General features: G+C 50.2%; 1 protein-coding gene across 2 annotated transcripts in view; it reads left to right on the forward strand.

Moving 5' to 3' along the window:
- EVL (Enah/Vasp-like) overlaps nt 1-25,545 on the forward strand; it is a 145,888-nt gene that overhangs the window by 31,695 nt on the left and 88,648 nt on the right. The window contains exon 1 of one of the 2 annotated variants that reach the window (XM_046009084.1): nt 4,915-5,080. The exons of the other annotated variant lie outside the window; for it this stretch is intronic. Coding sequence (XP_045865040.1) covers nt 5,058-5,080 — 23 coding nt within the window. The 5' untranslated portion in view covers nt 4,915-5,057. Of the gene's footprint in view, nt 1-4,914; nt 5,081-25,545 lie in introns of those variants that run through there. 2 annotated transcript variants of the gene reach the window in all.

Genomic DNA, 25,545 nt, shown 5'->3' on the forward strand with positions numbered 1-25,545 from the left:
AACGAAGCTTGTTTCCTCCCACCTCAGCTCATTCTTCCGCCCGCAGTACCCTTCCTTGAGGTTTGCACAACTGTCTCCTGGTTGTCACTCAAATCTCACCAGAACTGTCACCCCCGAGGGGGTCTTTCCTATCACCTCGGTGAAATTCAGTAGCTCCCATCACTCTGTGGCCCTTTGCTGTCTTTTCTTTTCTTTTTAAAGATTTTATTTCTTTGGCAGACAGAGATCACAAGCAGGCAGAGAGGCAGGCAGAGAGAGAGAGAGGAAGGGAAGCAGGCTCCCTGCTGAACAGAGAGCCTGACGCTGGGCTCGATCCCAGAACGCTGGGATCATGACCCCAGCCAAGGCAGAGGCTCCAACCCACTGAGCCACCCAGGCACGCCCCTTTGCTGTCTTTTCTAATCTCTTTATTCATTCATGATCTGCCCTCCCCCCTTCCCAGCCAGCACTGGGAGACTGAGGACCTCAGTGTACCCACTGTTCTCTCTGCAGCCCCTGGAGTAGTGCTAGCGTCATGGCCCTCCAGCTGTTGGTTGAGTGAGTGCGAAGCCAACCTCCCGTAACCGACACAGATATCTAGACAGTGCCGATCTGCTGAGACTGCGGCAGACGGAACACAGAAATCAGTACCACTGACCCCTCCTGTTGAGTAGTGGTAGACTGAAAAATATAGTTGTGTTTCCTTTGTAGTAGAATGCCTTTGAGGGGTAGCTCTTCGTTTAAATAGAATTCTCAAAATAGAGGTGAGGGATGGCTTTATTTAAAACTTTAATTTTAAAAAAAGCAACTTTTATTTTAAAGCTAAATGTCACTGTAGAAGTTCACTTGAATTATGTAACTTGGGGGGGAGAATTAGTTCGGCGTGTAGGACTCACATTTCTTATCAACTGCAGAAGGGATTTTTGTTGTTGTTTTTAAATTTTTGGAAAGGTTAATTCAACTGCAGGAAAAGCACGTTCAGTGAATTCAACAAGTGTTTGACCAAAGGCCTACTGTGTGCCTAGGAATGTGAGCTTTCCCAGCTTGTCAGGGGCCTGGAGACACCTCCTGTGTTTGGGTTCAGCATCCCCATGTTTGTTTCTCTGGAGGCTCCTCAGGCAGCCCACGTGGTCGGTCACCACAGGACTGGGGGGGGGGCATCAGGAGGCCTTTATTCTTACAATGAGACTAGAAGAAGGGGGTGTGTCCAGATTAAGGAGGGTGAATGTGATGATGAGCCCCACCCCCATCCAGAACATGCCCATGGGCCTGCCTGTCACGGAAGCCGGGCGTTCTCTGGGCTGCCCTTGCTAGAGGCAGAGGAAAGCCTGGCAGCCCCATCTGTGGCCCCTTCAGTCCTCCTTCAACCGGAACCCCTCTACATTTATCAGCTTTATGTCCCAGGTAAGGAACACTCCAAAAAAAAAAAAGGTCCCATGGCAGAAATAGGCTTTGTCTGAGCCTTGAGTCATTGGCAGATGACCTGGGATGACCTTTTGTTTTTCAACATTCTCTGGTCACAGAAGTGCCTTCCTGGCCTATTCAGGTAGTCGTGGAGCTGTCAGGAGGCACGGACCCTCACTGTGGCCCTCTTCCTGGCACTTTGGTGCTGTCTGATCAAATGGAGTGCCTAGCCTTGGAAGCCCACTCCATCCCCGGTCTGGCCCTGTGTCAACCCGAGATCCTAGCCCTTCCTCCCTGCAGCAGCTGACACACCCTTGCAGCCTGTACAGACGCGTGTCTGGCCATGACATTCAGGCACTAGATGGACCAGCTGGGTGGAAGCACCCTAGACGGTCACTGTGGCCCAGCCCTGTCACAGAGCCACAGGCTGCCTGACCGTCGATGGGATAAGCGCTCTGCTGAAGGCAACCTGAGGCTCTTGGGTCACTGGTGTTGGGACCCAAGAGGGCACAGGGCTGGCAAACATTGGCATTAAGCTGACCTGGCTCCACATCATTGCTCTGCGACTTGACACCAGTATGACCTTGGGCAAGTTACTTAACTTCTTTGGCCTCTATTTCCTTATTAGTAAATTGGGGGATCTCATGAAATTTTGTCTGCCATACATTTGGTTCTGGGATTTGGAGATTTTTCACCAACTCTGCTTGAACTTGGACCTTATGAATTGCCCTGAAAGGTATAACCAGCATTCCAAGAGGAGATTCTTGTGTTACTGATGGAAAACAGGCATGAGTCCTGAGGTCTCCATCCCCCAGGCCTCGGCCACACTGGACCCGCCTCGTAGCCAGGCTAAAGCACATCTGGCCGGTGCCCGCGGCAGACGACTAGGAGCTAAGAGCACGGCTGCTCCTCCCCACACCTTGCGGATAATACCAACACGGGAGGCTCTGGCCTTGAGACCAGCCAACACCTCTCTCGCTCAGGAGTGGTTGTTGAGCATCTGCTGTTTACTAGCCCCGTCCTTGAGGCTAAGGAAGGACTGGTAAGAGAATGCGCTGAAGCTCCTTTCCCTCCAGAAGCTGGTGTCTGGTTGCGCACCAGCTACCCCTACCTCCGTGCACCTGTGACTGCACCCAGGTCGTTAGTAAATAGCGACATCATATCGTTGTGTTTGCTGTGGGGGACTTGTTCTTCCTGAGCCTTGGGTAGTCTCTGCTGCTTTTTTAAACTTGGGATTTTGGACAGTGATTTTATACACATCTCCATACACGGGTGTGTGTGTGTGTGTGTGTGTGTGTGTGTGTGTGTGTTATACACACACACCCCTCCTGTGTGTGTGTGTGTGTGTGTGTGTGTGTGTGTGTGTGTTATACACACACACCCCTCCTGTCCTGAGAATCCTGGACAGAAATACCTTGACCCCCACCCAAAAAATACATGAGCTGCCAGCGAGCAGACAGAACACGGCACTGAGGAGGGCGGCCTTGCCGTAGAGGAGATTGTCCGGCTATCGGCGCTGTCAGGGAGAGGCGGCCTCGTGAGCCAGTAACAATGATGGAGAACGTTCCGTAATTTGAGGCACTCGACGAGGAGCTCTCACAGCTCGGCGGGTGCTGCGCTGTGGGGTCCCGACTGCCATCCTGTGAGCGGGGCCCGGCCGGCGTCTGCCCTCCTCCAGCTGCGCTTGCAGGGAGTGGGGCGTGGGCAGCTCGAGTCACCTGCCGGGGATCACAGAGTCAGGAAGCGGCAGATCTGGGACGGAAACTCAGTTATTTAATGACTCCGAATCTCTTGGGTTTTCTGTTATATCATGATTCTGCCAAGAAGCTGCTGTCACTGGAGGGTCCCAGGCGGAGAGGCTTGTCAGGAATATTGGGCAAGGCATTCTGGATCAGCTCAGTGGATGGTTGCTGTGTGGCTTGAGGGATCTCAGGATTCCCCCCAAAATCATTCTCACTGATCTCGGCCATTACCGCTTCATTTCTTTGAGTCAGGCTCTGGACTCTGGCTGCTCTTCCAGGTAGAGAGAACGTGGGAAGGGGGCATAGTCATCTCAGAGCACCTTTGTGTGTGGATACCTGTGCTCCCATCACTCTCCTCCCTAACGGAAGGCAGAGGCAAAAGGTGGTTCCTGCTGCAGACCTTTGCTGAATGGCTCCTCTCTGTCCAGCTCTGTGCCAGGCTCTGGGAATGCACGGCACTGCCCGACGGGCCTCAGGGCTGTGTGGGGCAGGCAGAGTGCTGTGCGGTGGGTCAGTGGCAGTAGCGAGAGAGCTGACTGGCCTGGGGATGCGCAGGCCCCTGGGGGCAGAGCATGCGTGAGAGGACACAGGTCACACAGGAAACAAGGAATCACCTGCGCAGGTGCCTCATGGATCAAAGGAACGAGGCTCTGGCACATTTAGGGAACTGGGACTGTCTTCCTGAATTTGTGAGGTTTGGGGTTTGTGAAGAGTTTTGATGGAAGGAAGAGTTGGAGAAGTAAGATGTTCTTCGTGAGGCTGAGGCATTTTTGCATAATCCTGTGGGTACTGAGGAACTAATGCAGGGTTAGAAGGGGCAGGGGCATCCGAATCAGATTTAAGAGGAGAACAGAATGAGGAAGACCAGTTATAAGGCACAAGGCTCAGAAAGAAGTGCTGAGGGCATGGGGAAGAGAGGGGCCTTCTGGAGGCAGAATCAGAATTAGGAACTGATTGTATTTGTGTTGTGAGGGAGAGAAAGTCAAGAGTGACTCACAGGTTTTTATTTGAGATCTGTCTTCCTTATTTTATAAGAGTTGCACTCTAAATGCTGAACATCTCCTTAATGGCAAGTTGCAGAATACAGCTGAATCTTGCCAGCTCAGGCTTTACAAACTGGTAAACATTTTTTTTTTTGGCTGACATCTTTTCCTTTTTCTTCTGTTCTGAAATTATTATAGTAATTTTTGTACCTCAAGGAATTGAAAAGAGTCTGGTACATACTAGACACTCAGTAAATGAGTAATTCAGTCAATGAGATCATTCATCACAGTTGACCTACAAGGTCATGCTGTCCATGGTGAAGTGGTAGCCCAGAGCGTGACTTCCGTGATGCTGAAGCGGTCTGTGCGTTTGCGGCTGAGCAAGTGTTTGCGAGTGGAACTCTGAAGAATCTTCTGTAAAATGCAGCCTGGTGTCACTCTATACTGTTCACTGACCGACTGGCCATCCCTGGTGGTGACAGCAGCAGGCACGGGAGATGAGGTCATCGGGCAGGTTGCAGGGAGCTGGTGGCATTCCTGTAGGCCTTTGCCTCCCACTTCCCAACCTTCGAATTTCTGGTTTGGGGGAGAAGGGGTGCATGTATGTGATTCGCCCAGGATCCCAGGCGAGTCCCAGGGTTCGACTTATTTCTCCGGGCTCCTCCGGCTCCCAGCCTGGAGCCTAAGCAGACACTGCATTAATCAGACTTGCTGGAATGATCACATGGTTTTCTAGCTGCCTCCCCTGTGAGCTGCCGCTTGTCAGCAGCTGGCGGAGCTGGAGGCTGCAGGCCCCTGTCTGCAGAAAGCCTTTTACTTCAGAAGATTGGGGGGGTGTGGAAACCCCGCCTCTTTTTCCTGCACTTTGCACCATCCGACTGACTAAATGGTTGTCCTCCGAACCAAAAAGGCTACCAGACAGTCTAAGGACATTGTCTCTGACTAGGTCATGTTTGCATTTGAAGAATTCAGGTACGTTCTGGGCTTCCTACATCAGGCTGCCGCTGGGTTTTTGTTCTCGCTAGGTTTTTGCTGTGTAATGACAGCTTAGGCTCTGGCTGGTTCTCACCCAAAAAAAGCGTTCTTTTCTGCCTTCGGTGGGCTTGATGCCGGCTGTGGGGGTGGGAGGCAGAGAGGTGGTGCAGGTCGGGGGGTGCACTGCATGCTCAGGTGCGGCGTGGGTAATTGGTTGCTGGTTCGGTTGGGGGCACATCGGCCGAGGACCCCTCCTCGTGCCTCTCTCGAGCTGCCTGGATGGTGTAGAGTTATGAATGCAGAGCAGCAACTGTTTATCCAGAATGAGTCTCTTGCGATCTTTTGTTTTCTCCCTTTGTCAAACTCATGGAGTCTTCGGCTCTTTTCAAATGCTCATCGTAGCAGTGAAGGTGAAAAATTCTGCAAGTCTGCCTGCTTAGTTGAGATTTGATTTGGCCTCTGATTGTTCCCTCATTGTTAGTAGTAATCTCGTGCCTGGCCGGTTTTTCGGGGAAGTGCCCTGATGGTGTTTTGTTAGCAGGGTCCTTCTCTGCTTTTGTAAGCTCTCCAGCTGCCGTAATTACCAATGCTCCAAATTAGTCTTTTGTGAATCTTATTCCTTCTCTCTCCTCCATCTCCTCTCCCAGATCGGTCTCAGGGTATGAATGTGGGAAGGGATGTTCCAACAGAGATAGTTTCTAAGAAATGAAAATAAAGGAGGCGGAATGGGAGGGTGATCTGATCATCCGTGTGCAGATTTCCCCCTTTTGGAACATGGAAAGAGAGTGTGTTTGTGTGTGTCTGCTTCTGACATCCAGCAGCCTCTCATTTCTCAAATGGAATTTTGGTATATTTTAGAACAGAGTGTAAATAGCATATCGATGGGCAGGGGGTGGGTGTGTGGGGACCTCAGCTCTGTCTCTACAGGCTTCTTTTTTTTTGTTCCCTCTGAAGGACATTGCTGCAATAGACATGAAAATGATAACAGAATAAGCACCTTTCATTATTTGTAAGAGGAAATTAGAGACCTTTTAATCAAAATCAAGGGAGTGGATGAGAGGATCCCCAGATTTGCATGAAGAAAAGCAGGGCTGGAAAGATTGTCCCCCATCCTTTCTGTAAACTTGGAGCTCTGGATCTAGGAAGTTATCCTTTGTTTAAGAGAGTGTCTCTGCATGATTTCTAATGCACTGGGTTGTGAAAAGGACATTCTTTCCGTGCGGTAACGTGCTCTATTGACATGGGCCTGTGCCCTTACACAGTGACCAGCACGTGCTGTTTTATTGTAGCTCCATTAGATAACTAACAAGAATTTGTTTTAAGCGTGACATGTTACGGTAGATAGGTCCATGGAGAGTGAGTCAGAAGTCCCGGGTTCTAATCCCAGTTTGAAAAGTAGTTTTTCTGATCCTCTGAGAAGTACAGAGGAGTTTGGGGGGTTGTAGAAAGTAATATAATTGGGAGGTTCATATCTCATTGTTAGTATTGATTCTAGGCGGAGTAAGCCTGAGCAGAGCTTGGAGCTGTTCACCTCCTTGCCTGGTTAGGGAAGAGGGTGGTGTGTCCACAAGCCTGTCCCACTTTGCTGAGCTCCCAGCCCAAAAGCTGGGTCCGATGAGTTGGAAAGGGGTGAGGTTGAAGGCCGCTGTGCTGCTGAACCGAGAAAGTGGGGGCCACCTGGAAAGTAGACCAGAAGGGGGAGGTCTGTTACCTGTACTTGCAGCTTTCCCTCAGCTGGCCCTGAAGAACTTTGCTGGGTCTGACTGTGTTCCGTGGCTGCTGCACGGACCAGACCAATGGTTTTCTTCTTCAGTCACGGGCCAAGTGATCATGGTGGGTGACACAGGCTCTACGGAGCAGCTGGGTTTTTAGCGGAGGTCAGGGTGATGCTCCAGGTCTAGCCTTCAGCAGAATCGCCTGCAGAGCCCATGAAAACCCGCATTGCTGCCCACCCCCCCCCCGCCCCAGAGGCTCAGATTCAGCAATAGGTCTGGAGTGGGCTTGGGGATCTGCATTTCTAGCAAGTTCCCAGGTGATTCTGACGCCATAGGTCTGGTGACCAGACTTTCAGAACCATCGGCTTGAGGAGAGCAGACTGTCATTACTGAGATGGGAAGTCTGAGGCAAAGGCAGGGAGGTACAGGGAGGAAAGAAATCCAGAGTCAGAAGCCGCAGATCAAGTTCAGGCAGATGGACCAGAAGCAGGCATGCTCGTGGGAGTTGATATTCCCAACAGCCCCTTCCTCTTGGGTAGTGTTGAGAGTTGGGGAATTGGTTTATAACTTAGCTTCTGCCATGCACGGCCTGTGTGGACTTGTCAAGTTTCTTGATCGTTTTTTAAGAAAGTCTATGATGCTGCTAGAATTAAACGAGATGGCATGAACTTACTTTATACATTATGTTGTTCTTTCTCTGCGAGTGCAGTGGCGGAGAGGACGTGGGGCATCTCTGTCAGCTTCTGCACACGTGTTTCCGGGCCTCACGGGTGCACGCACTCCTCCACGCACACACCCAGCCCTGACTGCACACGGGCCACGTTCACTTTGATGGACACACAGACACACCGGTATTCTGTATTAGACTATGAGTTCCTTGAGAGCTTTCGAGTCTCCTTTCTTTGCAACTTTGTCTCCTTTGTGCCTAAAACTGCTTGATGCACAGTCAGGCCTTAATAACTAAGCAGTTGACACAGGTCGTTTTCAGAGGGTTTGATAAGGAAGGAGAAACAAGCAAGTGACCTGGCTAGCTCAAGGGCAGCCTGATGTTGGTGCCGGGTGCCCAGTGAGCACGCTAGTTCAGAAGAGCTTGTCGAAAACCTGACAGCTGACCTCCTGAGAAAACTGTGAAGTGTCCTCAGCACACCCCGGCTGCTGGAGTGCCAGAGAACTCGGTCACATTTCCTAAGGAATCTCCGGATGATCTCACTCTAGAACATGCTGATGATTGTCATGATATGCCGGGGCCAAAACCACACAATTGTGGAATCCTGAGAGCTTGAGTGGTTGGGCCAGCGTTTTCCAGATGATTAGGGCTTTTTTTTTTTTTGCCTGCCATTGATTTCAAGACTGTATTGTTCCAACACTAGGCAAGCTGTTCTAGCTGGCTTTTGTGGTAGACACACTTCACCTGCGTTTTTACCTTTTTAAGAAAAATTTGTTACATGAGAAGCTCACTGGATTCATAGTTTAGTACACATTTACCAGTTCCAACAGATGGCAGAGACTGCCTTCTGAGCACCCCTAGAGACAGCTTTGTGGAACACTTTGTAGTTTTCTTTCCCCTTCTAGACCCAGAACGGAGACTACATGACTTGCCATCCCCAGAATAAACAGTTTTAAATGTGATTTTTGGCTCCGTAATCTCACAAGGGAGAATGGAACCCAAATCAGAAACCACTGTTTCTCAGAATTCCTGATACTTGTTCTGATTTATTTCTAGAAGGAATGTGGTATACCAGCTCCAAGATCTAAAAGCCACGGTTGGAATGTATCAGTCACCTGAAAACAGGAAGTCACTACTGCGAGTCTGTCTGCCTTATGGAAGCAAACTCCAGCCAGCTCTTTCTTTATTCAGATTCATATCTAGTCTTGGGAAGTGTTTTAACTTTTCTTGCTCTTTCACTGGATTATGGAAATGAGTCAGAATGAGTGGTATCAGGGAAGACCTGAAGTTCAAGCCAGGATCACCCACCCAATGTGGAGGCCAAGTCGGCCTTTACCCCTCTCATTTCCTGGGCCCTGCAGTCCACCAAAGAGACAGGTGTTGACTTGCTGCGGCGAACAAGTAAGCCTCATCAACGGGAGATGGGGCCTGGGCTGGACAGGGATGGGGAAGGTGCAGGACTGGATCGGTGCGTGCCTCTCTGCCCCACACAGCGCCGGTTGCTCCGCCCATGGTGACTCTGAGCCACATAACATCAGTGAAAGCAGAAGCCCAGGGATACAGACAACCCACACATACACCTCCCGCCCTGACATTTCCCCACGCCCATCCCCTGTCTTCCCTGCTTGGTTGGTGTTGCTTCTGGGAGTCTGTGGGGCATCTCTAACTTAACACGTCGTGGCTTTTCCTAAGCCATACCTTCCTTGGTTGTCCACAGGCCAGCCTTCCTTCTGACTGCTCGGTCATCCCTGACTCCTCTTTTCCTCCCTGTCTGAGCCGCCACAGGGAGTTCTTCCAGCTCCACCTCAGAGTACGCCCTGCGTCCCGCCGCTCCTCTGCGGTGCCGCCAAGCTGGTCCACGCTGCCTCCATCTCACACCCGACTCACCTCTGTGGCCTCAGACCCCACCTCTCAGCTTCCTGCCTGCCTTGTCCTCCTGCTCCCGGTTCTTCACTTGTTTTTCTTTATAAAATGTCAAATCAAGTGTCTGTCTTGTGCTCAGAACCTTCCAGTGGCTTCCCGCCTGCCTGCACATGCCCCGGCTCTCAGGGTAACTTGCAGGCCTGCTTTAGCCTGGCCCTGTCACCTCCATAGTCCGTCTCTGACAGCGCCATGTGTCCTTCGCACCCTCTGCCACGCTGGCCTGTTCTGGAGCACGCCAGGCATCCCCTCCCCTGGCCTCTGCTCCAGATGCTCGCGTGGTGTTCTTCCTCATCTCCTGGAGTCTCTGCTTGGTTATGGCTGCAACTTCTCTTCTTAAGGTGCCCCCACAACGGGCACTCCCTGCCCCCTTACTCAGCTTTATCTTTTCACCAGACCACATACCACCATCAACGTGCTGTGGATTTTAATTTTGTGTGTGTTTATTGTTTGTCTCTCTTTAGCAGAAAGTAAGTGCTACAAGGTAGGGTTTTAAAAAATCTATTTCTAAGGGGCACCTGGGAGGCTCAGTCCATTAAGCGTCTGCCTTCGGCTCAGGTCATGATCCTGGGGTCCTGGGATCAAGTCCCGCATTGGGCTCCCTGCTTGGCAGGACCCTGCTTCTCCCTCCCTCTCCCTCTGTATCCTCTTTCTCTTTCTCCCTGTCCCTCCCCCTCTCTCAAATAAATAAAATCTTTAATAAAAATAAGAATCTATTTCTGTTCGCTGCTATATCCCTAGGGCCTTGCTCATGGCAGGTATCTAGTAAATACTTGCTAAATGAATGAAAGAAATGAAGACAGACATTCAGAGAGGTTGGGTAATTTGTGTGAGGTCACCCAGCAAGGAGGTCTAGTCAGTTTCATTTCAGTTCATCTTCCCAGACACTCTGAGCCTGGAATGCCGTCGTATGAACTGACCTTCTGTCTTCCAGCTGGCACACCTTCCTGAGTCTCTCCGGTGGGCCTGGAGCCGGTTGTCGCCTGGCTCTTGGCACACCTCCATGTCTGTGGAGAGTGGAGAACAGGAGGAGAGGATCCCTCCACCTAGGGTGGAATAGACTGCCCCTTGTCCCGACTCCCTCCAACCCTCCATCCCGTCTCTCCGGGGTACTTCCTAAAGGGTAGTTGTACAGCAGTGTTTCTTTCACACCTTTCTGCCCGCCTGTGGTCTGAGCTCTTGGAAGTCAGGGAGCACAGCTCCGTCGTCTTCTATCACGACCAACTTCGGAGTGATGGGGAACATTGTCCATAAGATTGATGTTGCAGGTATTAAGATAATTCGAATTATATAAGTCACAGTCCCTGAGAGGAGCTTGTGATCACACTGTCTGTGGTCCCCCAGGGTCTATTAGAAAGCACAGCTGTGTGGGTCTCTAACAGGCGAGAGCAGGAGCACCTGGTTGGAGGAAGTGGCAGAGGAGGGAGAGTTGAGGGAGAGAGAAGTAGAACAGGAGAGCGGAAGGACGGACAGATTGCATTGACTTGACAGTTTTGCCTAGTGCTTGACTAGCCACAGCAAAATGTTATTTTGGGAAACACTTTCGCTGTTGAATGGCAAAGCAGACATATTTAAAAATATCAGTCTATCCTCCGTTATTAAGTAAGTGTTAAAATTATTGTTGAGTTTTCCTCAAAGAGAGGCAATGTCATGGATCTGGAGTCCAAAGGCTTGGGTTCAGTTTATATAATGTAAACTTAAAAGCTGTGATCTTGGGCAAGTCACTTTATTTCTCTAGGCCTTAGTTACTTCATTTATAGGAAAAGGGCTATTTTGAGGATAATATATAGGAAAGAAGTGTGTAAATGACAAAATTTTGCTATAATGTTTGTATTTTCTATTTTGGAATTAGTGGAAGCTTGATCAGTTAATATATGACTGGCTCAGGGGTTACTTTTTAAAACAGTCCTGATTTCCATTACCCATTTCTTGTTGCTTAGCATGTCATAATCTCTTATGTTAAACACAACAGAACAACACTTGGAGGAAAGAATTAAACTGGACTCATTACCCAGAGGAATGAGTCCCAGAAGAGGATGCCAGCCTGGATCCTTGGGATTCTCGCTGGCTGTTTAGGATACTTGCAAAATCATCTCCCAACTATGTAGGTTCTGAACATTTCGTACATGTCTTTGGGAAGGAAGGAGGGCCTTTTTGTAATTAGGATGACCATTCACTGAAAAAACACTTCCTAAACATTTACTAAATAGAAGCCGTAGTAGAAACTGCAAATATGCAGACATTTCCCGTCCTGAAAAGCTGCTGAACCAACACCAGCAGTACGGAGTGGGATAGCCAAAGACAAATGCACTTGGAAAAGTGAGATGAATTTCTTAGGGACACGGATGAGGCCCATGGGGAAGAGGAGGATGTGGTTTTGCTGTATGGAGAGTTAAGGGGACTTTTAGGAGGACCTGTGTCTTAAGTGTGTCCTGGAGAAGTATGGGGTGTGGGTGGATGAAAATCAGGATGGGGAGCGGGCTACCGTGTGTGCTCCCAGCCACACTTGGGCTGAAAAGCAGAGATTTTTCTCCTTCTCAGAGTAACCAAGTCTGTTTTGTCTTTTCTTCATGATTGGTGACTTTTCTGCCCTGAAGTTCACTACTTTGTGGAGGTAAACCCTTTTCACCCTCAGTGTGTGTGTGACGTTCAAGGAAAGCGGAGCTGGCCCTTTGGCCTCTCCGCTAGTCTTACTACCATGAGCAAGTTACTCAGACCCTTTGTGCTCTGGTTTGCCTGTCTGTAAAATGGGGGTGTTGCCTACCTACCAGAGCTATGGTGTTGATTAAAGGACATTACTTACATGCAGCCTCTAGCAAGGTGCCTTAGCAGATACTCAGTAAATTAATTGCTTTAATCTCCCTTAAGTTACAAAGCATTTAGTTAGACCCTCATCCTGGGCTAGAAATTGTGCAGGAGCCAGGAAAGAGGACTGCCACCACGAATGGAGCACCTCCCAGAGAGGGCAGACTCAGAGTGCCAGAAATCAGGCCTTGGAAGATGACCCTGTTGGTTGAAATGTGAACGCCACAGCGAACCAACCATGATGTGACTGATCGCCTGCATGCCTGGACCCTGGCTTGGTCCGCTTGCAGGTTCACTGGTCTGAGAGAGTAATTAAGTTCCTTGCAGTTGACAGACAGAGTCTGGTGCTTTCTGTCTCACTAGGCTAGCAGAGCCGGAGCCCAGCCCGAGTGTGCCCACATGCTCTGGCCATAGCCGAGAACTCACTGTTTTGTACCCCTTGGGTTGTATCTCTTTATTTCCGGAGGCTGCCATCAGAAATGAATGTCTGTTGAGGGAACGTGGGCTGCTTTGGACAGGTACGACGTGTGAGGTCTCTTCCGTGGGGACGGGGAGCAGAGCAAATTACAGACAAGAGTGGCGAGCACCTTTCCAACAAGAAGGAGCTGTTGCCCCTCTGACAGGACACGTTGGAAAGGGGGTTTCTCTTCTGTTGGACGTCAGGAGAAGCTACTGGAGATCCTCAAGTTGAGGATTTTGTGTGACGGTTCTCGACTGAGAGGGCCCATCAAGGTCTAAACACAGGGGCCCAGGCTGCACCTCAGCCCTACTGAGTCCAGATTTCCAGACGTAGAACCGAGGTACATGCCTTGTGTGAGCTCTGCCAGTAATTCTGAGGCACACTCACTCCCAGCTAGAGTTTACAGGAGGAACTTGAGCTCGGGAGTCTGGAAACGCTCAGCTCTAGGGACACTGTATTACACTGGGTAAGTCACTTGTCTTGCCTGGGATTTAGTTTGTCCCCCCAGGAAAGAGAAATCATATTTCATTTACAGAGATGGGGTTCAGAGAGATTAAGACGATGGCCATATGGGAGCTTTGGAAAGTTGAGAGCCCCGGACCCGGAGACGTACGAACTCGGAACCCGGGTGTGCACTGAGTTAGAACTCGGGAACCCAGGTGTGTCCGGCACGTGTGGCCGGTACAGACTACAGCATCCGGTTCGCACTGAGCTGCTGCTGGTTCGTGGTCTCTCTTGGGTTCGGTAACGGCACGACTCGTCGTTTGGCTGTGAGGAGTTCATTCTGTGCTTGTTTACAAGTGAGAGGGATATTTGCACCCAGTCAGAGGGTCCAGAGGCTGCGGAATGCCACCATTGATCTTCATCATCCCTCCGTCTTCATCGGCACGAGCGCTGGAAGAGAAGACAGCCTGCGTTTCCTTGGGGAGCCCCGGAGAAAACATGAGTCCTGGGAGCTCCTCCATCTTCGAAGGTCCCCTCTTGGCCACTGGTGTGCAGGCTGCATGCCGGGGGTGCCAGGAAGGGACCAGGAGCGGGAAGATGGGCATCCCCTCCGGGGCTCCCTCGTGAGTGTTCCCAAGTTGTGGCCTGGTCTGCCTCTTTCCCTGGATGCAGTGTTTCAGAAGCTGTGTATTAAGTCGAGATAGAGCCTTCTTGAGGGAGATGGGAGCTGGGTAAAACTGTGTGGTGAGGGGACTTTATGATGATCAGAACACCCAGCAGACTCTGATTTAGAGAAGTCTTTGTACTCGGTGATGAAATTCCTTTTCCTGGAGAGAGGATGCTTCTATAATCAGAAACCTGGAGCCCTTCCAAAGCCCCAGTGGAGCGAAGACCTGGTGCTTTATTATTCTCCAGCTTGCTGAAGTCAGGAAGGTAGAGATGCCGGAGGTAGAGGAAGGTAGACGCATTTTGCTGCAGGCGATAACCTCGTTTTCCCGCTGTTGGTTGGAACATTCATGATCATTTGATCCCTGCTGTGAACCGAGAGGGAACCAGCTCTTTCCTGCCCTGACTGAAGACTTCGGCTCCGCCAGCTTCAAGAAGACTGCGGACGGGGGGAAAGTGTCCACTACTCTGGGGACCAGGTTATGCTAGCACTCTGTCCACTGCCAGTCCAGCTCCTCTCGTCTCCGGCACGTGGAACCCTCCACGGCCTGCTGCAGGCTCTCCTAAAGCTCAGCTCCCAGGAACCTTCCCGCTACCCCAGCAAGCCTGGCTTGGATACAGCCCTGCACACACCACCTTGCTTCCCCATCCCACAGCCTTTGCTGTCTGCCCGTGAAGTCCTTTGAAACCTAGCCCTGCGCACACTCCCTTTCCGGACCTCTTTATCCACATGAATTTCTCTGTTCTTTCTAAACTCCCGTATAACACTCGAGGTCCATCACTCATAATCCAATATTTAATCTTTCTGAGTCTTATTTGCTTGACTAGAGTGAGGGTTTCTTGAAGGGAGAAAGAATGCTTACTCCAGCTGCCTCCCATCTGTCACACTTTAGAGGGCTGGGTGCATCGTGCCTTCTCCGCACCTTTTATTACCTTTCTCTTTAACCTCCTGCCATATGTCAGTCGTTGTTAAAGGCCCTGGAGGGGGACATGCAGTAAAGAGGACCATTCCAGGGGCACCTGGGTGGCTCAGTGGGTTGGGCCTCTGTCTTTCACTCAGGTCATGGTCTTGGGGTTCTGGGATCGAGCCCCGCATCATGCTCTCTGCTCGACGGGGAGCCTGCTTCCCCCTTTCTCTCTGCCTGCCTCTCTGCCTACTTATGATCTCTCTCTCTCTCTCTGTGTCAAATAAATAAATAAAATCTTTAAAAAAAAAAAAAAAAGACCATTCCTGCCATCCTGGTGTCTGTTCACTTGGCAGCATGGAGGCCTGATTCGGATTCCGAAAGAGCTACTGGGTCCAGTGAGCGGGACCTCCTTTCGAACGAGCAGCATTGGTCTAGGCAGCAGATCGGCAGGAAGGCCTAAAAGTGCTAGGTGGTTGATTTTCAAAACTGTAGGGATTTACAAAAGTATGTGAGCTAATAAAAATGCATGCGAGGCTTGAAATGCCCTTACATATTTAAATGAAATGTGTCTGACTCGTCCTGATTCCCATACAAACGAGATCCCACGGGTTTATTACAGGCCCTTCTGTTGCCACCCCCCATTTTCCCAGCAGGCCTGCGGGCTGGGGGTGACGCTACCAGCTCCCCTCGGAGGCGCCCTGGTAGATCCCGAGAGGCTCGGGCACGTTCCCCGTGTCAGACTTGTACTTAGCGGGCAAAGCTGGAAATCGGTCCGAACCTTCAAGCTAAAGAGCCAGCGCTCGCTTTGTCATTTTGTAGCTGCCTCCAACCCCGATTTCGTAAAACAAGGAGAATCGGTCAGGTTCTCTAGCGACGCTTGTCTTATATACTGTTTCCTGGAGAAAATGAAAGGGCGCCTTTATTAAGCCTTAACTGTGAACACTGCAACTTGCCCAGCACTTCCTAAGCATAAACACCTGTACCTCTGTCCTCATAAGGATCCTGGGACGGAGCTGCTGTTCCGCAGATAACAGACACCGAGGCACACACCCGCTGAGTCACAGAAGCCGCCTCACACAGAGCGGGCGTCTGAACCCGAGCTCGTCAGCCTCTGGGACCTGTGCTTTTGACTGCCGTCCTGGTCATACAGAGGCTTCAGGGGACAGGAGTTCCGTGGTCGGTTGTTTGAGAAGAACCGTGCATCAGCTCCCCTGGAAGAGCACAGCACACAGTAACACCAAGGCTCTGGGAAGTCCCGTGGGGTGGGACTTTTGCCCCGGCTTTCCCAATACGTGTAATGAAGGACCTTTTATTGCCTAACACTTGATTTTTAGTTGACACTCTGGAAAATCATGCTGCAACAGAGGGAGATTCAGAGCCTGGAAATTAGAAATGGGGAGAGGAGGGGTTTCAGGGCAAAATCCGTTAAGTGGAAGAAGTTAAAAGAAGTCTTATATGAGCATGAATTCAGGGTCCTGCTCTTATTGGCTATTCATTTTTTCTTTGGGGGTCTCTCTTGCCCTTCCTGTAAAAATAGGATCATTGTGAGGAAAATTGGGATTTTTTTTTTTTTTTGAAGATTGTATTTATTTATTTGACAGAGAGAGATCACAAGTAGGCAGAGAGGCAGGCAGAGGGGTGGGGGGGGGGGAAGCAGGCTCCCTGCTGAGCAGAGAGCCCGATGCGGGGCTCGATCCCAGGACCCTGAGATCATGACCCGAGCCAAAGGCAGGGGCTGTAACCCACGGAGCCACCCAGGCGCCCCCAAAATTGGGATTTTAGATGCAGAAATGCTTTGTAAACAACGAAACTCAAAGTTGTTGTTCTTAATTGTTATTTACCAGTTCATTTCTGTCCTGGTACCTTAGCACGGCCTCTCCCAGCTGTTTGAAGGACAGTTAACAGTTGTTGGATGAATGAGTAGATTTTGCCTTCTTTGTCTCTGGGTTCTGTAACTGGTATGTTACAACTAATTTTTTTTTCTTTCAGTTTTATTGCGATCTAATTGACATACAGTGAATCTTCTTAAACAATGATACTTTGAAAAAAAATGACCCTTTGTTCCTTGACTTTTCCTTCTAAATTGTGTTTTTGCTGGTTTCTATGTTTTTGGAGTTTAATGAAATCATGCAGTTGGAAAATCAGGAACCACGTTGCTCTCATTCACTTTGTTGTACCCCAAGTTGGACTGCTAAGGCAGTTTATTTTGTATTTTTCTGACATGTCCCTGGCAGCAAGAGATTTTTTTGGACAGTTCCAAAATGGTAAATTTCATTCAACAGCATGCATGTGTTGGTTTTGTTGTTGTTGGGTTTTTTTTTTTTTTAACACTGCTCATTTCTTCAGATGTGCCCATCTGCGTGTGTGTTTTTTAAAGGAATTTCTAATGTGTCACACTCTTGATGTAATTACTCTTGATGTTTCCTCTTTTCAAAGACTGTCAGGAAGAGAAACTTGCTGCAAGTTTGCATGCCAGTGCAGTTCCTACTGATGGAGGAAGGGGTGAGGGCACTCTTCACTGGTTCAGATTAGTCATCTGTGTCTTAGCCCTGGCCAAAGAGACAGGTAGGAGTTTAAGACCATCTTCATAGGTAAGATGGTGCACAAAGATCTAGAAATCAGGGGCGCCTGGGTGACTCAGTGAGTTAAGCCTCTGCCTTCGGCTCAGGTCATGATCTCGGGGTCCTGGGATCGAGTCCTGCATCGGGCTGTCTGCTCAGCAGGGAGCCTGCCTCCCCCTTCCCCTCTGCCTGCCTCTCTGCCTACTTGTGATGTCTCTCTCTCTCTGTCAAATAAATTTTAAAAATGTTTAAAAAAATAATAAATAAATAAATATAAAGATCTAGAAATTAAACAGAAGTGAGAGGCGAGCAAATCCTTCCTTAGACCATCACGGCTCTTCCTCCTACAGTGAGACCATGTTTTGGCAGCAGCCTGTTTGGAGAGGAGGGTAGGGTGGAGGGGGACCAGCGTTCCACCCCCAGCAGTCTGAGCGGCTGTGTGGTATGCGCGGGCCTAGCCCCTCAGCCCTGCTTCGGTGTGGCACGCCCCTGGGCCCGAGCCTCCTGGCCATGGAGATTCTGGGGACAGGTCTGTTATCCAAGAGTTCACAATGGCACTTGGGCTAGGACTGTTAGGAAATGTGGTGTTTCCTGTGTTTTGTTTTGTTTTTCTGGGATCAAGAGCTGTTGGGACCAAGGGATCTTAAGTGCCTGGCCACCAGCTTCTGGGGAAGAGCGAAGATTAAGCTGACAGAGAGGGAGGCAGAGGTCAGTGATGGCCAAAGCCATGGAGTTCTCATGGCGTCATTGACCGTGTTCTTCAGGCTCTCGGCTCTGCTGAAGCCAGACTTAGTCCAGAGCCTTTATTTATTTTTTTCCCACTAAAAAGAAATTCCATCTTTCCCCATTAGTATCTGTCAGAACCTAGAGAATCCCAAAGAATATACAGGACTGTGCAAGATAAATAAATAGCAGATGAAAATTCTATCACTGTTCTCTTCAGAGAGGTGACCATCCCTTCCATCTTCAGAATCGCCAGACCACATTTGCAGTTTTGTATCCATCTGGGTGTTTAACTGAGGACTGTGCTCTGGGACCCTGTTTTGGACTGAATTGAGTCCTCCCCAAATTCAGAGGTCGAAGCTCCTAACCCCCCAGTGTGACCATATTTGGGGATAAGTAGTTAATGAAGCATAATTAATCAGATAGGTTCATCAAGAAGGTAATTAAGGTGAAATGAGGTCATGAGGGTGGGGCCCTGATCCAGTAGGATCGCTGTCCTTACCAGAAGAGGTGCCAGGAGTGCTTGCACACAGAGAAGGGGACATGTGAGTACACGGGGCGAAGTGGCATCTGCAAGCCAAGGAGAGCGGCCTCGGGGGAAACCAGCCCTGCCGGTACCTTGATCTTGGGCCTCCAACCCCTAGACCTGCGAGAAAGTACATTTCTGGGGGCGCTTAAGACCCCCGTCTGGTATTCTGTTATGGCAGCCCAAGTTGAGTAAGACCAGTAGAAGAAAGAAAGGCTGGTCAGGGTACTCAGGACCCGGTCTGAGGGACAGATCAGGAAGGCCTGCGGGGAGCGCTTCGAGGAAGAAAGGGCAGGTTGAGAGCCAGCAGAGCTGCTTGGGGAAGCTCTGGCTCAGAGCTTGTTTGGACCCAGTGTCTGCTTCTCACTTCCCTGAAGCACACTTTTCAGGGTCCCTTGAGGCATTTCCAGTGGGGAAGAGAGGTGACACTGAGAGTCTGTGTCCAGGCAATACCTAGTGATCTTCTTTCGTCCATTCAGAGCTGGACCTGAGGGCACAGCTGGGATCGCTTCTGTTGACTCAGCCATCGAGTGCCCAGAGCTCATTTACAATATACTAAGTAACACCACACTCAGCTAGCTGGAGATTACCTCCCTTTTACAGATGAGAGCAGACCTAGAAAGGGTCAGAACTTGGTCATGGTCACCAGGGAAGTTAGTAGCAGAGCCGGGACTAGAACTCACATCTACTAATTCCTATTCTGTTGCCTTTCTTCCCTGGCCCCATAACAAGGGGAAGGTATGGACCAGGGAAGGCCATGCAGAAATCAGCCCTGGACAGGATGCCTGTGGATGGAGAGCTGAGGCCTGGATCCTGGGCACCTGCTGAGGGAGCCAGAGACACTGGCGACCAGCTCCGTACGTTTAATAAAGCACCATGCTGAGCATGCCTTGTAGAGTTAGGAGAAGAAACCAGAAATTAAAGAAGTTGTGGCCGGTGGAAAGAATTGCTAAGCATGGGCAAAGCTAATACGGCAGGTTTCAGACGAACTGATCTTAATCCTGCTGTTCTCTGGGCTGAGGTTCCCAGCTCTGCTGGGATGCAGACGGACGCCCTGACCTGCCGTATCAAAGAGCAGGGGTGAGGCGGTGAGGGACTGAGGCCAGCGGGCATGGCAGGCCAGGACCCCCACCCCTTTCATGCCCACTCGGTCGTGACCTCCAGGGCTGCGACCCATTTGCATTTCACCTGCCCCTTTAAACATGGTTTCTTTTTAATAAGTTAGTTCTATTAATTGGAAAATTAATAACAGCTCAAAATAAAGAGCTCAAACGGAATAATACTAGAACCTCCACTGAGATCCTTAAGGACTTGGCAGAGGCCCCAGCCTGGGTGGGACGCTGTCTGGGCTGGTCTCAGGCACAACTTCAGCCCCTGTGTGCCCTGGGATTTCAGTGTGTGTGTGTGTGAGAGAGAGAGAGAAGGAGAGAGGGAGAAGGAGAGAGGGAGCGAGAGATGCTGTCAAGAAAGAATATGACTGTGTTTACCCACAAGGATTAGAAATTCGGTAGCAGGTTTTAGTTTCTTGATACTTTCACGACTTCCTTTGGGTCATGTCAAATAGAGCAAGGACTGTCCCCTCATAACAGTTTAGAGAAGGAAATAATCATTAACCAGGACACCGACTGAGCTATGAGATGTGCAGGAAAAGCAGATGGTGAAGAAGAACCTGCGGATGATACACGCTGTTTAAACGAGCGTCCTCGCCTACCCGTAATTTCAGGTTTTCTGGCTTTCCCGCCATTGGTTAAGACGAAGTTCAGTCATTTTCGGACTGCAGCAATCTTGTTGGGCTTCGTAACGTGGAACTTGAAATAAAATGAGTAACTTGGGCGCGGGGCACAGATAGAAGGAGAGCAGCGGAAGTGCCGGGAAATCCATGCGAGAAAGTTCCAGAGAAACAGCCACGGCGAGGCCCGGCCCCCACACGGGTGGCCAGTGGTTTCCTTGCCGGGAATCGGCTGGCGTCTTAGCCCATCTCTTCTCTCGCTGTGCGTCTGGGGGGTGCGGTCGACCCCGCCGCATCGCTCTTGGCCTTGCTGGTCTCGGGCCCCTGAGCGTGCTTGCCTGATGCCTCCACACAGAGTGGTCGCAGGCACTATGCTCCCCTCTGCAGACTGTCACAAGCTCCGTTTGTTCCTCTGCTTTCTCTGTCCTGCTTGGTTTTGAGCACTCTAAAATTATTGTACTTGTTCCTCTTCCGAACCCCTCCTTACTCCTTGATGATGACACGCCAGGCCGTTACTCCTCCGCCCCCGTCCTCTCCCTCTGGCTAGACCGGCCTCCCGCTATGGGCTGCTCTCGGGCTACACCTGTTCCTCTTGTATTCGCATTCCTTCTAGTTCTCACTGTTTTCCACTCGTTTTGACTTGAGGCGCTCAGGCACAGAGAGGGCAGAGGGTGGCTGCTCACAGCTCTTCAGAAAGCGCACCGGGACAAACAGAACCAAACGATAAAACACAACCTGACTCCCACACAGTGAATACAGTTCACTCCCAAGAAATTAAGCCTTTTTAATGGATCTTCTTGTCCTTTGGCTTTTACAGTTCCCCAGTCTGCACCCAAGTGAGGCTGGCCAGACACCTTCCCTAGGACGTTAGGGACCAAGAGGAAAGGTTTCTCCTCGATGCTTCTCCGTTTCACCCTTCGTGACCTTTACTACCTGTCTTCTTAATTTGTTTGATCCATAACTCGTTCTGTGCCTCAGTTTCTTCCTCTTCCAGGTTGGTATGATACCGCGTGCAGTTCCAAAGCAAACCAAATAATGCGTGTAATAATGATACATACGATAGCACGCTGTAAGGTCACGGTGCTATTGCTACAGTAATAGCAGAAGAATGTATAATAAACAGTAATATGTGTTTAGAAACCGTTGCATTGTCATTGATATGAACATAATTATTACTGACAATGAAGGCCCTCCTTCCGTTGTTCCATTGAACTCTGAGACCAGGAAAGCAATCGGTATTAATTAAAAGGAGAAAGTTACGGTTGGGAGAGCAGAGAGGAAACTTTTGAAAAGATACTGAACTTCTTTCCGGAACTCCTGGTGTAAGATTACACTCTACTTAGGTGTGAGACGTAGGGCAAGTCTTCCCCCGGGCTTGTAACATCCTCCTTTGAATATGGTGACGAATAACCTCGTCTACTGCACAGAACAGTTTGGATAACTGAATGATGTAATACATCTGAAAGTACTTTGTAGACTGCAAAGTGTGACGCAAACATAAAAACTGCCGTGGTACGCAGACCCAGATTCAAGGAGGCTCAGAGTGGTCCGTAGCTGCTCTCTGAGCCTCGGTCCTCTCGTGTTTAGTAGAAATCATGATGATAAATGTGAAGGGCCCAGCACACAGAAGGAGCTCACTAAATGTCTTTAAAAAGAGATTATAGGGGCACCTGGGTGGCTCAGTGGGTTAAGCCTTCGCCTTCGGCTCAGGTCATGATCTCAGGGTCCTGGGATCGAGCCCCGCATCGGGCTCTCTGCTCTGCAGGGAGCCTGCTTCCTCCTCTCTCTCTCTCTCTCTCTCTCTGCCTGACTCTCTGCCTACTTGTGATCTCTCTCTCTCTCTCTCTGTCAAGTAAATAAATAGATAAAATATTTTAAAAAAATATGATATTAGCGGTATGTCCTGGATGTGACATTTCCAATTTAACTGGGTCTTGCCAAACAGATTTCACCCTGAACTTAGACCCCATAAATAAATGCATCTGACTTAGAGTATTCTCCCTGCATTTTTGGCGAACTGGTTTTTCGTGTGCCAGTTATAATGCCGGACTTAGAAAATTCCATCTGAAAGCTTTGCTTTTAATTTGCAGAGAATAGAACATTTTATAAGGTGGAAATTAGATACTCATTGCTGGAGAGCATAGACCAGTGCTGTCCAGCAAAGACAGCACAAGCCACAAATGGGAGCCGTGCGCTGCAGTTGTAGACATTTAGCAGGCTGTGTGCTCCGCAGGTGTGGAGCAGGACACACACGTGCTTGAGGGTGCACAGGGGACTGGGGAAAGACTGTGCATGAGAGGAGTACCCAGTACTAGTACCCAGCACCAGCGCCCCTCATCTTATTACGGTTCCCTGGTAGCACAGGCTGTTTTTCCAAATTGGATGTTCGAGGCAATCCTGCTGTCTGCTGGTGCTGTTTTTTTCCAGAGCTTCACGTTTTGGTAATCCTCACAATATTTCAAACTTGTTCATTATTACATTTGTTACGGTGATCTGAGATCCGTGATTATAACTTGCAGATGATTAAAACGCAGATGATGGTTAGCGTTTTTTAGCGATAACGTATTTTTAATTAAGGTATGTACATTGTTCCTGACACGGTGCTGCTGGACACTCCCCAGACGACAGGAGAATGTAAACGGAATTTGTGTGGGCGCTCGCAGCATGGCAGTAGTCACTCGATCGCGGTGGTCTGGAACCGAACCCACAGTATCTCTCAGCATGTGCCTCTGGCTGCCTCCAGCTGAGGGAGCTGGGATCGGAGAGAGAGTTTCACGACATGTAACATTTCTTAAACATAGAGATTTTGCGGGGTGCCTGGTTGGCTCAGTGGGTTAAGCCTCTGCCTTCGGCTTGGGTCATGGTTCAAGGGTCCTGGGATCGAGCCCCGCATCGGGCTCTTTGCTCAGCAGGGAGCCTGCTTCCCCTCCTTCTCTCTCTGCCAGATTTTCTGCCTACTTGTGATCTCTGTCTGTCAAAATAAAAAAAAAAAAAAAAAATAGAGATTTTGCTTAAATACGTTCACAAACACACACAACAACAGCCCCTCGCTCCGGAATCCCACGTGAAAAGTGTCCTGACGGCTTTGAGCAGAATCTCGGGAAAATAAACGTGGTTGAGCACACTCAGGCTGGGGCTGCAGAGAGGAGCCAACACGGGCCCCGCGCCAGCTCGCCCAGCCCCTCAGACAGCCCGCTGCGCTCCCCCGGCTCCTGCCGTGCCCTGCAGAGGCGCTGGCTGTGGACCGCCACACAGGCTTCCCAAAGGACAGAACCACGTTGACAGACACCGATGGACGTGGCAGGGGTGTCTGCCTCTCTGTAGGCCCCTTGCAGGGCTCCCAGCGGTGTCTCTTCTGAAGCAGTTTGGGCAGAACCTTGATCAAGGGCACATTTCCTGTCGGCAAGCTTAGTGCTATAAAGACGGAGATTGGGTGAAAGTCGAGGCGGGGTGTTACTAGTAACAGCTGAAATGTTTCATGATGAGCGACAGTTTGTGAACTCCGTGAGGCTCTGGCAAAGGGAGAAGTTGCATTGAGCCACTGGCTAATAGATGACTCCAAGACCAATGTCTTCAAGAAGTTTCTGCTGGAGTGTTGTGTGTGTGGACACCCAGTGTGCGGACACCAGCAGACCTGGGTGCCTCTTGTTAGCAGGAAAGATTTTAGTGGCATGTGTCAATGACAGATACGTTGGTTCATAGATTCCAGGCCTGGATGATGGGATTTTGTTGTTGCTGTTGTTGAATTTTTAAATCCTGAACTCCGTCGTTAGCTAGACCGAGACTGATGAGCTGGAGGTGGAATCCACCGGAAGCTGATGGGAGAGAGTACCGCAGGCTAGGAAGGGAGTGCCAGACGGTGGCCGTTGCCCGGAGGACGCACACCCAGGGTCATAGGGAACGTAATTTCCCCTCTGTAAGAAGACCCCGGTAGCGTGTAAGTGAGAATGAGGCCACGGGGACAATTTTGGCTTTGTGGCGGGAACAGTGTAACTCCTGCAGATGGGGACAGTCCCACTCAGTACTTATGGTGCCGTCTGTGCAGGACCTTCCGGACACACCTGTGAGTGCGCTTCCTAAGTGACGACCGGCGCCCAGGGCCCCTGCACGGGAGTCAGCTGGTGTCAGTACAAAGCCCGTTACTATCATTAAGAAAGGGGAGTTTTCAGCATCCCATCTCCGTGACAAGCTTCTCTGACCAGTGAGGTGGTCTACTTTTCAAGAACCTTTCCCATTCCTTCTTGTATTTAATCTTCATTAGCAGAGTAGCAGTGAAGACGCCGAGACTGAGACCAGTCGAGGCTTAGAATAGTTCTGGGGCATCCGCACCAGGTGTGCCCCGATGGCCCGTGCACCCATTCCCTCATGTGGCAGAGGAGGGGAGCAAGGCCCTGAAAGGTGACGGGGCTGCCAGACGCCCCAGAGCAGGTGTGGCCTGTGTCCCACGGCCCAGCCTGGGGCTCGCCCCGCAGCACCCTGCCGCAGGCATCTGGGGGCCTGCGGGCCACCACCACCACTCGCCACACGCTCGTGTACCGTTTGCAGCAGAAATGTTAGCGTGGCAGGGAATTGAATTAGGTATCTGTGCAACTGCCTGAAACAGCAGCCTGGAAACTTGGACAAAGATTTTTTAAGGATTTCAGGTTCTTGAAAATTAATTCATTAACAAAGTGATTTTATTTCCTTTCAGCCTAGACTAAGGAACGAAGCTATCCCAGCTGCCCTCCTAGTAATAGTTTTTGTTGGCCATACTTGAAAGTAGTGTCATTGGCTTCAGGACAAGAAAATTTTAAAATAGAATGGACTCCATTCTCAGAGCAGGCAGTGCTCCTGAGAGCGGTCTTGTGGGTCTTTGGCTGTCAGGATGGGCGGGGATGCCCAGACAAGCCAGGGACTTGCCTGCCGTTAGATCCCTGGTCCTGAGACCCAGGGAGTGGAGCCCAGTCGGCAGGGCCTCTCTGTTCCTACATCGGTTCCGCAGCTTTTGAGGGCCTGCCCTCCTGTACCTAGTTTCTCCTTTGAGCTCACAGCAAAGTCCCTTCAAGACTTATCCTGCCTCCATGGACCACAGGCAAGTCAAGGAACAGGTGTCTGGGGCGGGGCTGCAGCAGTATTCACCAGGGACTTCTCTCTCTCCAAAGAGCTCTGGGGCCTGCGGTAGAGCCCTTCGCGCTTCCAGGTCCAGAATATTCATTTTTGCCTCGCCCCCTCCCTGGTTGTGATGCTTGGGAGTGCACCCAGCTTCTTCAAATGCAGATCGCTATAGAACTGCGAGAGGGTGCTCTGTCTGAGAGCAGAAATAGACCGACGGCTGCCCACTTCCTTCCTCTGCTGCTTC

This window comes from Meles meles, chromosome 6 (genome assembly GCF_922984935.1).
Source record: "Meles meles chromosome 6, mMelMel3.1 paternal haplotype, whole genome shotgun sequence".
Taxonomy (NCBI): Eukaryota; Metazoa; Chordata; class Mammalia; order Carnivora; family Mustelidae; genus Meles; species Meles meles.